This window comes from Copadichromis virginalis, linkage group LG22, assembly GCF_057382275.1.
Source record: "Copadichromis virginalis isolate Kocher_CV1m ecotype Utaka linkage group LG22, C_Virginalis_male_GT1.1, whole genome shotgun sequence".
NCBI classification, from domain to species: Eukaryota; Metazoa; Chordata; class Actinopteri; order Cichliformes; family Cichlidae; genus Copadichromis; species Copadichromis virginalis.
The window spans coordinates 23,782,374-23,796,603 of record NC_140638.1 but is presented as its reverse complement, the minus strand read 5'-3'; the positions used below and the strand labels follow the sequence as shown (position 1 = coordinate 23,796,603).

The following is a 14,230-nucleotide window of genomic DNA, read 5'->3' as shown; positions in this document are numbered from 1 at the left end:
TTTTCTTAAAGCAATGCAGTATTTGGTTAATTGGATAAAAAACAGTGACGCTGGGAGAAAGAGTTTTTTTGTCTTTTTTGCATTTCCATTAGAATTAAAGTGTTCATTTTGGCTTCTTTTTTTCCACATCCAGCATCTTATAATTGTGAACAAAACAGCAGATTTCAAGAAGGTTGCGCACCTGATTGGGTGTCATTATTAACGTGCGCCTCCTAGCAGGAATTCTGAAAACAAACAACTGTCGGCTCGTGATCAGTGCAGCTGCACTAAGGGCCTCTGATAGACTGGAGCAAACAGCATTTTGTTGTGTCATGTCTAAGCACGGTTGACCGCAGCACATTGTTCAGGGGACCCAAATGTATCTGTTCACGAGTGGTCACAGAGGGCCACTTGGTTTAAGGATTGTGTTGCACATCTGTTTGTTCTGCATTTTTGTTTCAGCCTTGTAGGGGACTACCTCACTTCCTAGCAAATACACAGATGCTGAGGAAGCTCTAAATTAGACACAGCATCTATGTTAGGGGCTTTGCTTGAGAGAGCAGTGTTAAATCTTCCTAAGTCTCCCTACCTCAATTAGAGTTGTTTAAGGTATCAGACACTTAACCAATTCCACATTGACCCCAAAGCTTCCCGTTTCTTGGCTCGCGCTCAGATAGGATTTGATGTACAAGCAGTCGACTGATTTGAGAACTCTACCTGTTTATGCGCCGCAGCCCTCCAACTCATTGGCAAACTGTCCTTAAATGAAGTGAGAAACAATGTTTCGGCAAGACAGCGTTACAGAGTCTACCCCTTAACTCACTCCCAGCAACATTCACTGCAGTGTGTGATATTGTATGGCCAATCTGGTAGAGCAGATGGACCCAGTGTGTGGCTTCGAAAAACTCCCTCGCCCCACTTCCAATTCTCCACACTAATGAACCATAACCAAATAATACATAAATTACCTCCTCGGTTTCAGACAAACAACATGGCACAAAAGCGCGTTTGGCTGCGAGTTCGGGTCTGGTTGGTGAGAAGACAGCACGTCGACGAGTTGGCCCGATCCGGCATTTGGTCAACCCGGCCCTGAAAATCATATTACAAAATGCGCCCGAGGTGCTGTCAGCCTCTTCACTGAGCAGTCTTTATGTCTTTCTGTTTTCTTGTCTCAGGCATCCTTTGATTAGGTCTTTTACGCTTTTCACATTGGCTCTCCAGGGAAATATGTGGACTCAAAGACTTTCCATACCTGAGCCACATTTAAATGTGGCTCAGGTATGGAACATGCACATTATTTCTCTAATCCAACACCTTCATCAAATCTTGGGCTCTCTTCCAATTTACCACTAAATGTCTCCTTTAAAAACACAACAATAAAATGGAAAAAACAGACGATGCGTTTCTCACATCTTCACTCACATCTGTAAATCAGGGTCAAGGCTTGTTAAATCAGCTCATTTTATTTACAGACCAGCTTGTGCCAAGGGCCGGCCCTTTCCTAATGCCTACTATATCTATCACAGCTCCGCTGTCTCTTTTCATGTCCATCATTTTTACCCTTCAGCCCCAAAAGCTTGGGGTATTTTTGTCGAGGGTGAGGGCAGGGTGTCCTAGCTGACATCTTTCTTATCGTTGAAAGATGTTTTCACCACCAATATATATATATTTCTTTTCATGACATATCAAAACAAGGTTCATGGCTAAATAACCCTTGTTTAGAACAGGTAGTGGCAGTCAGCAGACATACCTGGCCCTAGCACTCTGTGATATCATTAGTTCCCCAACTTTCAGCTTAGAAATTCAACATTTATTTCCTGTGTGTCTAATTTTGTCATCAATGAATTAGAAATTTGATCTAATACACCATGTACTTCAAATCAAATCAAATTCAAATTCAAATTTTATTTGTCACATACACAGTCATACACAGTACGATATGCAGTGAAATGCTTATACAACTGCTCGTGACCTAAAGATAAAAGAAAAGGCTATGAATAAGATGGGAAATAAATATGAAAATTAAAAAGGGTAAATTTAACTAGGAAGGAATAAAATAAAATAAAATATAAAAATTAAAGTTAAAAATGAAATAACTGTACAACACAAATTAGAATGAAGGGTAAATTTAACTGGGAAAGAATAAGATAAAATATATAAATTAAAGTTGAAAATACAACAAAATACACAATATAGAAATATATAAGAATGTATGAAGAAATATAAATATATATATACACAATAACAGCAGCTGTACAAGTATTAAATGGAAATGAAGAAACTTTTTTAAAGTACTTGGTGTACAATGCGAAATATAAATCTTTAAGTGCAAGATGATATAAGGAGGCCAAAAGTTCTTAAAATATAAAGGTGTCATGCTTTGATTATTTTCAGTGAAGCAATAAAATACAAGAAGAATGTTACATTTTTGTCAGCTCTGGGACTCATTTTAATGTGGGTTAGTCTTTTTTTGTTGACCTCCCAGTGAACCTTTTTTAAGAAATGCTTCTGCTATATGAACATTGTTACAGTGTTCCCTGTTTAAAGTTTGCACTCAGCTAGCTCCTTTGACGCAGCTCAGGTTCTTGAACATATATTCTGTCAGACACTCAAGTGTCAGTTGAAATTTCCCTAATGAGAAAACAGTTGACTCACCTTCCTACGCTGGGTGTAAGTCATCAAATATTAAAGTTTGCTGGGAAAGTGGACTGGGTTTTAAGATTGAATTAAATTGCTTTGGGCATTTTTCCCCCCGTGTTTATTTTAGCAGTAAAGGTGTGAAGTGTGACAAATTGACAGGCCTCCACTCACGTGTACATTTTCCACCTGAGAACAATGCGATGGTAAATTGAGCAAGACATCTTTCTTATGATCTCAGAAGTGATGATTGATGTGTGTGGTCGGTTGCAGGTTTTGTGCAAGTGAAGTTTGGCAGGGTACGAGTGTAGGTGTGTGTGTGTCTTCGACAAAGAAAGCTTGCGTATGTGCATTGTCTTCTCTAGTTGACTGCACAGCGAAGCGTTGGTTGAGAGGCGGTTATGTGCAGTCAGCAGACCTTGGGCCAGAGCCATGCCACTCTCAATCAGCTGCCTGTCTTTCTCCACAGCCATACATACCCCAGCAGCCACAGATGAGAGGCCACCGTCAAGGGCTAGAGAGAAAAGTGGCAGTCAGTCAGTGAGATATATTTACTGACAGAGGAAAGCACAGAGTTGCAGGAAATGGTGGGGCGGGGGTGAAAGCAAACGCAGCCACAAAGGAGGAAGGGAAGTTCGAAATCCAAGTGTATCAGTAACCTTAGGCAGAAAACAGCTTCTGTTCCAGTATCACAGCTACAGCTGGATGCAGGGAAAAAAAAATCCTTTCATGAAATAACAACGCCTGCTCACTTCTGTCACTGATTTTCCACTGCGTTACCTCTCTCTGCAGAGAACCCTAGGGAGTCTTGCTTTGAGCCCGGCCTGGTGCGCAATGGGACACGGGTGGGCACCAATCTCAAGCTGGGCTCCACCGTCACCTACCACTGCGACAGTGGCTACACACTAGAGGGAGACCCAACGCTCACTTGCATCATGGGGGTGGATGGCAAGCCGAGCTGGAACAAACCCAAACCCATCTGCATTGGTAAACACTGACATCTGGAGACGGTTGTTAGGAACACAAACCACATCAGCGCCTATAGATTTGTCACGTGTAAACATGTCTATACAATTAGGCTATTTTTCCCATAGAGCAGTGTCCTACAGGTGTATGTGCAAAGCTGTGTGGGTTTTGCTAACATTAATAGTTGTGCAAGTGCAGCTTTAATTTAAAGAGTGCTGCTTATTTTGCATATATTCTCCTCACGCTCACAGCGGAACTGCTCTCTGATATTCCCATGACACGACTAGCTCACTAGTTCACCCCCCGGGAGAGCTCGTGAAAGATCCCTGACACCACAGAATCGTATGGCCCTCACAGTGTGAAGCTTTAGTTGTATGCCAGGTGGAAGACAAGCTCATACCATGCAGATTTTCACACGTGGGGAAACAAGGGTTCAGGGTACAAGCGTGTGCTGAGCATTTTTTGGGGGGGTTTAACCAGTAGAAGCAATCCGGGTCTCAGCACGCCCAGGCTAACCCAGACGGACACTTGGAAAACATTGCAATTTCACTGTGACAATCACTGGGGACATCTTCCACTGAAAGCCCAATCAGACAAGAAAAGTAATTTAGGAGTGATGGAACAGAGGGGATGGAAAGGTAGGAGGAGGGGGGAGAGAAATGGAATCTTCCACTTCTGGCTGTGGACCTTCCTGTCATGTTTGCCTTGTCCTTTCCTTTTTTTTTTGGTCGTCTCTTTTTCATTTCTCATTTATGTCTTTTTGCAGCTCTATGTGGTGGACAGTACACTGGTTCAGAGGGAGTGGTCTTGTCTCCTGGTTACCCCGGTAACTACAGCAGCGCACGAACCTGTTTGTACTCTGTAGTCGTGCCCAAAGATTACGGTAAGCCAAGAAGTGAGAGCGTTCTTTTACACTCTTCCTGGCAGATGTTTTATTGTGTGTTTTTGTGCCGGTGTATAAAGGTGGTTAATTATTGGTGCTTAATTAAGATGAATTTTTTTCTGTAATGCCAAAAAAAAATAATAATAATAATTCCTTATCAGGCTCAAACAGTGCTCAAGTACCTCACTGAGTTATACATATTTTTCAAGGCTGAAGGCAAGAGAATAAAAAGAAAAACACTTGAGATTTTTTTCCCATAACTAAATATTTTTAGCGAAAGCTGCACCAGAGAGAGAAAGTTTGTGTCAAACTTGTAAAAGCTCCCATCCTCTTTCAGTCCTCACCAAATGTTTTTTATTTTTAAAATCACAGAGTGATTGATAGTCCCTATATTCATCGGTCTCATTGCTACACATACTTTTTTACATCACTGTGGAAGAGCAATTTAATCACCAGCTTATACACTAGTCATATAACACGTCAGTCAGAGGCACGCATCCACCGAAATATAATTAGATCCAGTGTTTCCGAAATTTTGCAGCTTTTTGGCATTTCCTTCTTAAAGGTCACAGTTTTCTTCCAATATGTGATGCCATACTGTAAGAGCGGGAATTTATTCAGAAAGCAAAGGGTGTGGGAAGAGGAACACAACACAGCACAAGCACGTATATTCAGATTTAAACATGTTTCACTTGCCTGCTCGGGATGCCGCTCCGTTTCACTTTCTATCTCGGGCGCTCTGTCTTGCTCTCCTTTTATCTCCTGCTTCCTCTTCTCTTCCCTCTGGCTCCTTAATGAGTTATCAGCACCAAGCCTCTCGAGGGGCAAGCTCACGTCCTATCATTGTTAAATTACACCAAAAAAGCAGTGGCGGGCATGTGTTTGGCTTCTGGCTACTTCACCCCAGTCTTTTGAATATTGAGGTCATGACGCTCATTCAGAGGTCCGGCTCTGCTCCAAAACGACCGGGCACCTATCCTTCTTGGAACCTGTCGGCAGCGTATTTCGCTCGGCCGAATCAAAGCGAGAAAGGAAATTGAAATAATTAAAGTCCACATTTGCATTTTCTTGGAAAATGACAGCGAGGCCCAAGGCAACTCACTTTGTCGTGATGAGCCACAAATGCTCTCGCCTCCATTCTTGCCACTTCTCATTAGGCTGATGCACTAATGCTAATGATAGGCTATTTTCTTCAATGCAGAGGACAGGGTGGGTGTTGCCGCAATGACTGGGTTCTCTTATCAGAGACGCAGATGAAGAGGATGCACAAATAATGGGAATCGCTGAAGATGAGGCTGGAGATTATAGATGCTGAATCATGTCAAATAAGTGGATCTCAGAACATAAGGAACCACACTTTGATGGAGGAGCAGTAGTCCCCTCTTTCACCTCTGCTCTTTTTTTACTCTCCACCTGCGATATGTGCTGCGAGTAAACGAGACAGATTGATTGTGGAGGGGCTGAATATGTTCAGGCAACAGCAGTGGAAAGGGTTGGTTGAAAGGATGAAAGCACTGTAGTGGAGATTTAGCTACACATTGTCATTGCAAAGCCTTTCATCTCCTGACAGGCAATCAAGGCCAGACAGGATTGCTGATCTCTATTGTAATATCAGGTTTTTTTGGCTGCGTTGTCATAACTGGCAGTATTATCTAGCTTGCTTTAAAGGAGAGTTTTTGATTACAAACGGTGTTGAAAATATTCTTTTGGATGATGAGTACTTTTATTTTGTTTTGTTTTTGAGTCATTTCTTCTCTGATGTCAATTTCATGACTGCGTCTGTTTTTCCTAGTGGTCTTCAGTCAGTTCGCCTTCTTCCAGACGGCCCTGAATGACATCGTGGAGGTTTACGATGGGGCAACGCAGCACTCCCGCGTTCTTAGCTCGCTCTCTGGAGCACACACAGGTACCCACACACGCACATTTCAGATGCCTGAATACGCGATTCCGATTTCAGCAGGTATCAAACTTGAGGGAGGCAAAAAATAGAAGCTATTTGCATGCAACTAGAGGTAGGCAAGACGTGACTCATGCACATTTGTATAGCTTTGTTTCATCTTCAGCACTAGCTCGTTCCAAATCAGTAACAGTGGTTTGACTATTTGAAGCCATTATTCTTGACATGACAGGGGACTGAATAAAATTGTTGTCTTAGACTTATCCTTCTCACAAGGATCCGTTTAAACTCAGAGACACAGTGCTGACGCAGACAGAACCGCGGTGGCTGCAGGTGGGCTCCACTGAGCTGTAACACAATTCAGCAGTGACAACAGGAGTCACAGGGATAACATATCTACAGACAGGCTCAAGCCTTGCATGAGCGTACACCTGAATTGGTATTACACAAATTATGTAGTTATGTAGGCAAACAAGTGCAGTGATCCACAAGGTGCCTGTTTATGCTATAACTTCTACTTTTTTAAACTAGTGGAACAACTGGATAGATACTTTTTTTTATATTAATTGTTACATGGAAAGATAAATAAGATAATATATTATGATATACAAAGAAATGGAAGCAGAGATTGTAAACACAGGGTCTTGCTGGGAGCTAAAGGATCTTTAAGGGTTTATGACGTCAGCCGCTAACAGCTTGCTATGTAAAGTAACGGTGTTGCACTCGTTCCATATATATTGCAATACGATGCCCTCACATGCCTGTGAGCACGTGTGAATGCTTCCCTTTAAAACTATTGCATATTTGCAATAGGTGGCCGGTAGAGAGTGACCTCACAAAAAAAAGTAATAATTGTATTCCTGGAGCTCAACCTACCTAATGACATTAGCAATTACAGGAAAACCTTCAAGTTTCGTAATGATGTTATGATTCAAATACATTTAAACAAGCACTTTACCTTCACTTTTTTTGAGTTGATATCTGTCTCTTCCCATTACATTCATGAGTGGTGCTAAATAATCTTAAATTCAGTCATTTATTTGGCCGTGTCTGCAAAGCTAGACTTGCACAGTGTAGTTCTGCTAGTGCTTCTAAGCCACAGATGATGAGCACGTAGATAGTACTGCTTTAACCAGACAATCCATGTTCGGTTTGTTTGGTAACTTAATTCCAGTTTTTGTTTTCTGTCATTAGGTCAGCGTCCAAACTTAAACTTAACCTATACTGTCATATTTGAATCAAGTGCGTGTTGCAGACAAATACAACACAGTGGTTCGTGTGTCACTAGTGTATAAAGAGCCCACTTGTGTAGCAGTGCTGAGTAGATGTCTACAGAAAGTGGAGCACACATACGCACACAACTCACTAAAAGAGAGTTATGAGAGTGGAATATGGTAAAAAAGGACAACAGTTTTAAGGTTAAAAGTTAAAAGGCAAAAAATAACTAAATGTGTGCTATATTATTTTTGATGAATGGATGTCATAAATACTACAACTGCACTGATAGGCTATAAAAGCAATGGCTGTAGTCGGGGAGGTTCGACCTCTGAAGAGGGTGTGAGTGAAAAGGTGCCGAGTTTAGGGCACCCCTCCGCCTCAGCCTGCCCTCGCCCTGTGGCTTGACAAAAGCAAAATGATTACTTTGGTTTGTGTCCAGGGCAGCCTCAGAAAATCCAGTTTACAGCTCAATAAACAGGATGCTATATTAACTACGGACTCGAGGCAGCAGGTTCGCAGAGCTATCTAACCAGGCATGGCAGAGCAAAGCTGACACACTTTGGCAAGGGAAGAGAGATTTTAGCCCACACGTTGCCACTGAATTAGGCACAAACCAGAATCATGTATCTCCATTCACCATACCAAAGCAGCAAAGCTTACAAATCTACTAACATTTACATCTGCAAGCGTACATCGCACGGAATTAGCTTCATTCTTTTTATTTATTTTTTTTCTGATGTATTTCACCTTATTTTCACCCACTTTCTGTCCTTGTTTTACATGGTTCTTATCAGGTCCACACTTACTTTAGCTGGTAGACTTTATTAATACCATTATTTGATCAGTTCTTGTTTCTACTCTGATTTAGATTGTGGAACTTTTGTCTCCTGTGTTTTCAGTTGAATCTGTTTTTCGTCACACATGCTGTCATGTCAAAATAATAGACATTATCAGTATGTACAGTACAGTTTGGGGTTTTTGGTTAATGGCAGGATGGCATTTGCCAAACATGTTAAATCACAGAAGTCAAAGCACGGAGCATTTTTCTGTAATTATGCAGACCTTGAAAAACAGATTCTCTACTAAATGATCTCAGTCAAGTATTCAGCTGTATGCTTTCATTCCTTTTATGCTTATTGAGGTAAAATACTTTCTCTACAGAGAAATGCCAGTGATTCGGAGTTATCAGAGGCAGTGGGGACAAACAGAATAAAATAAGAAGAAATGAAATGTGGAATAAATTAACAGTAAAAAAAGGTGTGAATTAGAAAAGAGAAGAACAAAATGACTGATTCAAGAAATCAAGGACACCTATCTAAATGCTAATTTTTTAATAATCGATTTGAAAAAAAGAAAAAAGGGAAGAAAATGGCAGTTGTCTCTCTCCTGGCCATATAGGACTAGAGTTTGCTAAAGTCCCCTTTCAGCTCACTGCAGAATAAACACAAAATGTAACTTAAGAATTAAAATTCACCACCTGATATCCGCACTTGACTAACTCTTTTTTTAAACTCTAAACCTGTTGTTTAGTTGTGATTTTTAACAACCAGAATTTTTCTCGCTGACGCTGTTTATCAGTGCACAGAAGTAACTAGCATTGAAATTCAGGCACTGATCCCAGCCAAAGTCAGACTTGACCTCGTTAGCCTTTCACATGTCAGTGCTGAAGATCATTTTAAGGACAAAGTGGTCGGGATGCTGGACAATGGCCAGAGAGCCAGTAAGTTACATGCTGACACGTGTTTGCTCTTACTGCACGGATACTTGCCCTGTGCAGCAAATTATGAAACACTGTCACCATGACAGCACACAGCAAGGGTTCCTCTAATAAACTAGCCAGCGTGCTCTGGGATCCAGCAGTGGAACCTGAACATTCACGGTGATGACTCATTAAGAAACTGTGCCGCTGGAGCTATCTCAGGACACTGCATTTAAAGGTGCAGAAGCTCTCAGAAAGCCTAAGAGCACAGAGCAGACTCACTGAGACTCACTAACACAGACACGCACACATCCACACACAGATGTTGCCTCTGAGGTTAAGCACGTCTGACTCCCACTACAGTGTGACAGCAAGCAGACATAGAGTAATGAGATTCACAGCAGAACGCCAGTCAGCACCACACTGAGAGAAAGACAGAGAGGCAGAGACAGAGATGATCACGCTTTGTATCATGTTCTGTGTCAGTCAACAAATTTTACACCACACTGGATACATCATGGGGGTTCTCCTTTTGTGTAATTACAATATGGGCTAATGGGGATTGCAGGGGATCGTATGGGTAATTTTTAGGAATTAAAAAACAAAACAAAAACGTACTCTCAGGATTTGTTTCACAGTTAGATGTTTTTGACCTCAGTATAATCACATTTTATTTGACTAATGCTATTAGAGTAAAGAGTCTCGTAATGTGGCGAACCCCTTAAATTCTTAGTAAACTGTCCTTGCGTGTAGTTTAAAAATCAAATTTTATACCCAAAGAACAAAGAGCACTATCAAAAGGCCTGCTCACACCAATTACCCAAAGCAATTTAAGCTGTACAGTAAGACTTCCAGGAGCTTGATTGTGGAGAGCCTTAGGCAGCAGGTGAAAAATGCAACCTTGAATTTGATTCCGTAATACGGAAACAGCCCGGGACAAAAAGTCACAGGAGGTCTGGTCACTGCAGCTGCTTTTCCAGCGCTTAAAAGTCATCTGACACCCCACCTTATAAATTATTGGGGAACTGAGGAACTCTTGAGAACTAAAAATTGGAATGTGAGTTGCCTTAGCCCAGCTGGAATAACACAAACAATTATCAAACCGGGAAAAACAAGAACATGATAGAGAGTGAGGCTCAAACGCTGATCAAATGCAGGTTTTACGCTTCGGGACATCACTTGGTATAGGCAGACTGCAGTCAGAGGCTCAGCTGCACCCTCACACAATGCTATCAGTGCCAATAAGCAAGATTACCATTTAGTCACAATGTACCTGACAGATATTTCTGGCTTTCCTACAGGTATGGAAGATAAACAGAGTACTCTGTGGCTGCAAAGTATTAAGCTAATCTGAATAATCAACATGCATTTGCATGCACCACAGATGGTGCAAAGCCTTCTATAAGCATGTTATATTTTCACCCCAGTGAGTTTTTCTGTGAAAGCGTAACATCACCGAGCACAGCTCTAGACCAAACAGCAAGATTTCACTTGGATGAGATACCTACGTGTTTTTTTTTCCTCTTTGCACTTTCCTGCAATGCAGTACATGAATAGCACTTCTAAATATATCCATATCCAGAGACCTACAGAATGTCCTCTTTCCCTCAGTCATTGCAGATTCCCTAGCTCTTGCATTTCTTTAATTTTCATGCTGGATGTGCATGCTGGAACGAGTTCCTAAAAATAGTCTCCAGGATTCACATTCAGGAGGGAGGAAATTAACAGAGCTGGTGATTCAGTGACCAGAAAGCAACACAAACGTAAACTGATGCAGAACAAAGCGTTTTTTGCTAAAAATTTGTTTGCTAAAAAACCTTGATCTTATCGCAGGTGAGTCGTTGCCATTAGCAACCTCCAACCAAATCCTGATCCGCTTTACCTCCAAAGGCCAATCCAGCTCTAGAGGATTCCATCTGGTCTATCAGGGTGAGTGTGCAACACACACACACGCACAATCACACACTCCGAAACAAATTCTGTTACCTTTTTTTTAATTCCTTCTCTTCGAACACCCCCCCTCCGTGTCCATATCAGATGACTTGCTGAGTGATTTTGCAAGGATTCACCTTCAGCCGCTGTCTCAGCCGTGATGTGCTCGAGCGCATGCATCTGCAGAAGCTGTGCGAAAAAGTTGTGCTTAAACTCTCCCGTTGTTCTTTTCCCCCCCAAGAGGGGCTTTTTTGAATTCTTATTTCCCTTAAACAGTGCACTGTACCAGAAATGACATTTGCTGTAGATATCCAAAGGCAGTGGCAGCCCCGAAGAATGTTTAATGAATAAATAATACTTTTTTTTTCTTTTTTTCTTTTCTTTTTGGCAAGTACGCTGAAACAACGCCAAGGAAAAAGCAGAGCTGAATATCATATTTTGTATTGTCTGTTCTGGGCATTGTGATCACACTGACATAGACACTAAAAAGAAATCACAAAATCAAGTAGTGAGATTTTTCTATTGTATATTAAATGTGTAGGTAGTTTACATTTAAAGAGTAGCTGCTATGCTCTTTTTTTTTCCTGTCATGGTGAAATAATAAGTTTTAAATAATTAGCATGACGCCGTATGTGCAGGTAATCCATGTGAGTCAAAAGATAAAGTTTCATGGGTTGTAAATGCTTAGAAACAACAGACTTCTCCACCTTTGGCTCTGGATGATGTAAACAAAGGTGGAGATTCCTAATATGTTCATCTCAGGCACACAGTTGGTCATATGTTCTGTTTTTATTGAGGGAGCCAATCAGAAGACTCCTGGTTTAAAAGGCAAGGAACTAAAACTGCTTGAGCCCCTACTCAAATGTAAAGCATAGTAGGTCGGTATCTCTAACTCCAGGTTACGTAGAAGCACAGCAGCCTTTTACACATTATTTAATTTAAAGTATCCTGCATAATGACTCAAATCAAATCACATCACCATCCTACCTGTTCACAGCCGTGCCGCGGACCAGCGCCACCCAGTGCAGCTCAGTCCCCGAGCCCCGAAATGGCAGACGAATGGGTAACAACTTTGCCGTCGGCGCCGTGGTCCGCTTCGAGTGCAGCCCTGGTTACGTCCTGGAGGGATCGAGCGCTATCGAATGTTTAACCGTTCCCAATGCCCTGGCACAATGGAACAGCTCGATACCCAGCTGCATAGGTAGGACACGGATACTTAAAACACACAAAAACATACACACACTTGTTTTAAAGTCAGGCTGTAAGCTTTAACTCCACGTGTTTGATATCCTAATATAAGCATTTGTTTAACTGGACTCTAATCCTGAGCTGAGTTCTGCTTCTTTTTGTTTTCTTTCTACCTCAGTTTATTTGCCTTTTCACTCACTCTCTCCTTCTGTCTGGTTCACATACTTGATATTTTGAGCTTCAAGCTTCCGTCTTGACACAGATGTGGGCTGCCAGCCATCGCCTGTAGCTATACAGTGAGATTCAGCCATGCAACGAGCAGGTGGCAGGCACTGCTCAGGGTCACAAATACACACCGATGGACATACACACACACACACAGATGCGCACACAGAAACCAACATGCTTATACGAAGACACACTCTCATACACAGCTTACAGCTGAAGCAGATGCTCCTGTGCTGTCGCCAGATGTGACTTGAACAAGACAAGCTGGGAGGACAATGTCTGAGGACTGTAAACACTCCTTAGGAGTTTGTGTGTGCAAGCACAAACCAGGCGGATCATGTACAGCATGTCGTCGTCGTGTACATTTTGATTCTGGTTCTGATATGAGCATGTTTATTACATGATCTGTTTCTCTTTGCATTTTGCACACTGTTAAAGTAACTTAGACCTTAACCTCATCCTCTTATCTCACAGTTCCATGTGGAGGTAATCTGACCCAGCGAACTGGCACCATCTTATCTCCTGGATTTCCTGAGCCCTACCTCAACAGCCTCAACTGTGTGTGGAAGATCACAGTTCCCGAAGGATCAGGAATCCAGGTTTGTACAATAAAGTTTCTGGTAGGCATCAGACCACCTCCTGGATGCTAGGATTGGTAAACCAGAGGCAGATTCACCAACGTTAGCAGTCAGTCCCCTAAATCCCTTTCCAATTCCACATGTTGCCCAAGGAAACCCCGCTCTGATTATATTTATGGAAAGTAAAATCACATTTGAAAATATTTTACAACGGCATGTTATAGTTAGAGTTTGGCATCTATGCTGGGGTTCTGGGTTGGTGAAGGTTTTCTATAGGTTTCCTATAGACATAAAGGATATAAGTGTAAGACCACATTTGTTTTTCTGCCAACACATTAGCTTTCATTGTCTGAGCTACAGCAGCCTGTTCTTGAGCATGCAGAGTAATCTTTCTAAAACTGTCTCTGACCACTTTTTTAAAGCCATTCACAGTGGTTGTCCACCTCTAGCTTCTAGCCTTTATGATCCTTGTTGTTTTGACAACAGACCTCTGTGTGACGAGATGCTTTCAGCTTACCAAAGACCAATTAATGGTGCTGCACACAGTATATAAAGGTATTGCTTTTACAGGCCTCTCAGTTGTGGGGAGCTGTGAGGTGATAGTGTCTCTGGGCCTTTTTAAAGGCTCCGAATTTAATTTGGCAGATCACTATACCAGAACCTTCAGATTGTACAACCTGAAATAAATTTTCCTATAATCACCTCTTCAATTATTTCCTTTTCCTTTCCCGGGAGTTAATTCAGTTTGCATATTCTTATTCCGCGATGTGTGCGTGATGGAATCTCATGGAACCTGGGCAAGGTCCCTGTGGATCTGCCTGGCAGAAAAGTTTTTAGGCTTATGCTTCAGCTTCTGTGCTTAATAACCTCAGTGGCGTCCCTCAGCTATTAGCTCCCCTACCTCAGTTGACTGTCCTTGCAGGTCAAATACACAACATGGCCCAAAGGCACACTTAGCATGCCACACTTCACGCCAGCATTTGTTTGGAGGGGAAGTAGACCAGAAATAACAGCAGAGAGCTGAC

The 14,230-nt window shown here is 41.9% G+C and overlaps 1 protein-coding gene across 1 annotated transcript in view; it reads left to right on the top strand.

The window, feature by feature from the left end:
- csmd2 (CUB and Sushi multiple domains 2) overlaps window positions 1-14,230 on the top strand; it is a 280,093-nt gene that overhangs the window by 193,553 nt on the left and 72,310 nt on the right. The window contains exons 32-37 of the mRNA XM_085446711.1: window positions 3,409-3,603; window positions 4,349-4,465; window positions 6,258-6,371; window positions 11,113-11,208; window positions 12,209-12,412; window positions 13,102-13,226. Of these exons, the coding sequence (XP_085302837.1) occupies window positions 3,409-3,603; window positions 4,349-4,465; window positions 6,258-6,371; window positions 11,113-11,208; window positions 12,209-12,412; window positions 13,102-13,226 (851 nt within the window). The remainder of the gene's footprint in view (window positions 1-3,408; window positions 3,604-4,348; window positions 4,466-6,257; window positions 6,372-11,112; window positions 11,209-12,208; window positions 12,413-13,101; window positions 13,227-14,230) is intronic.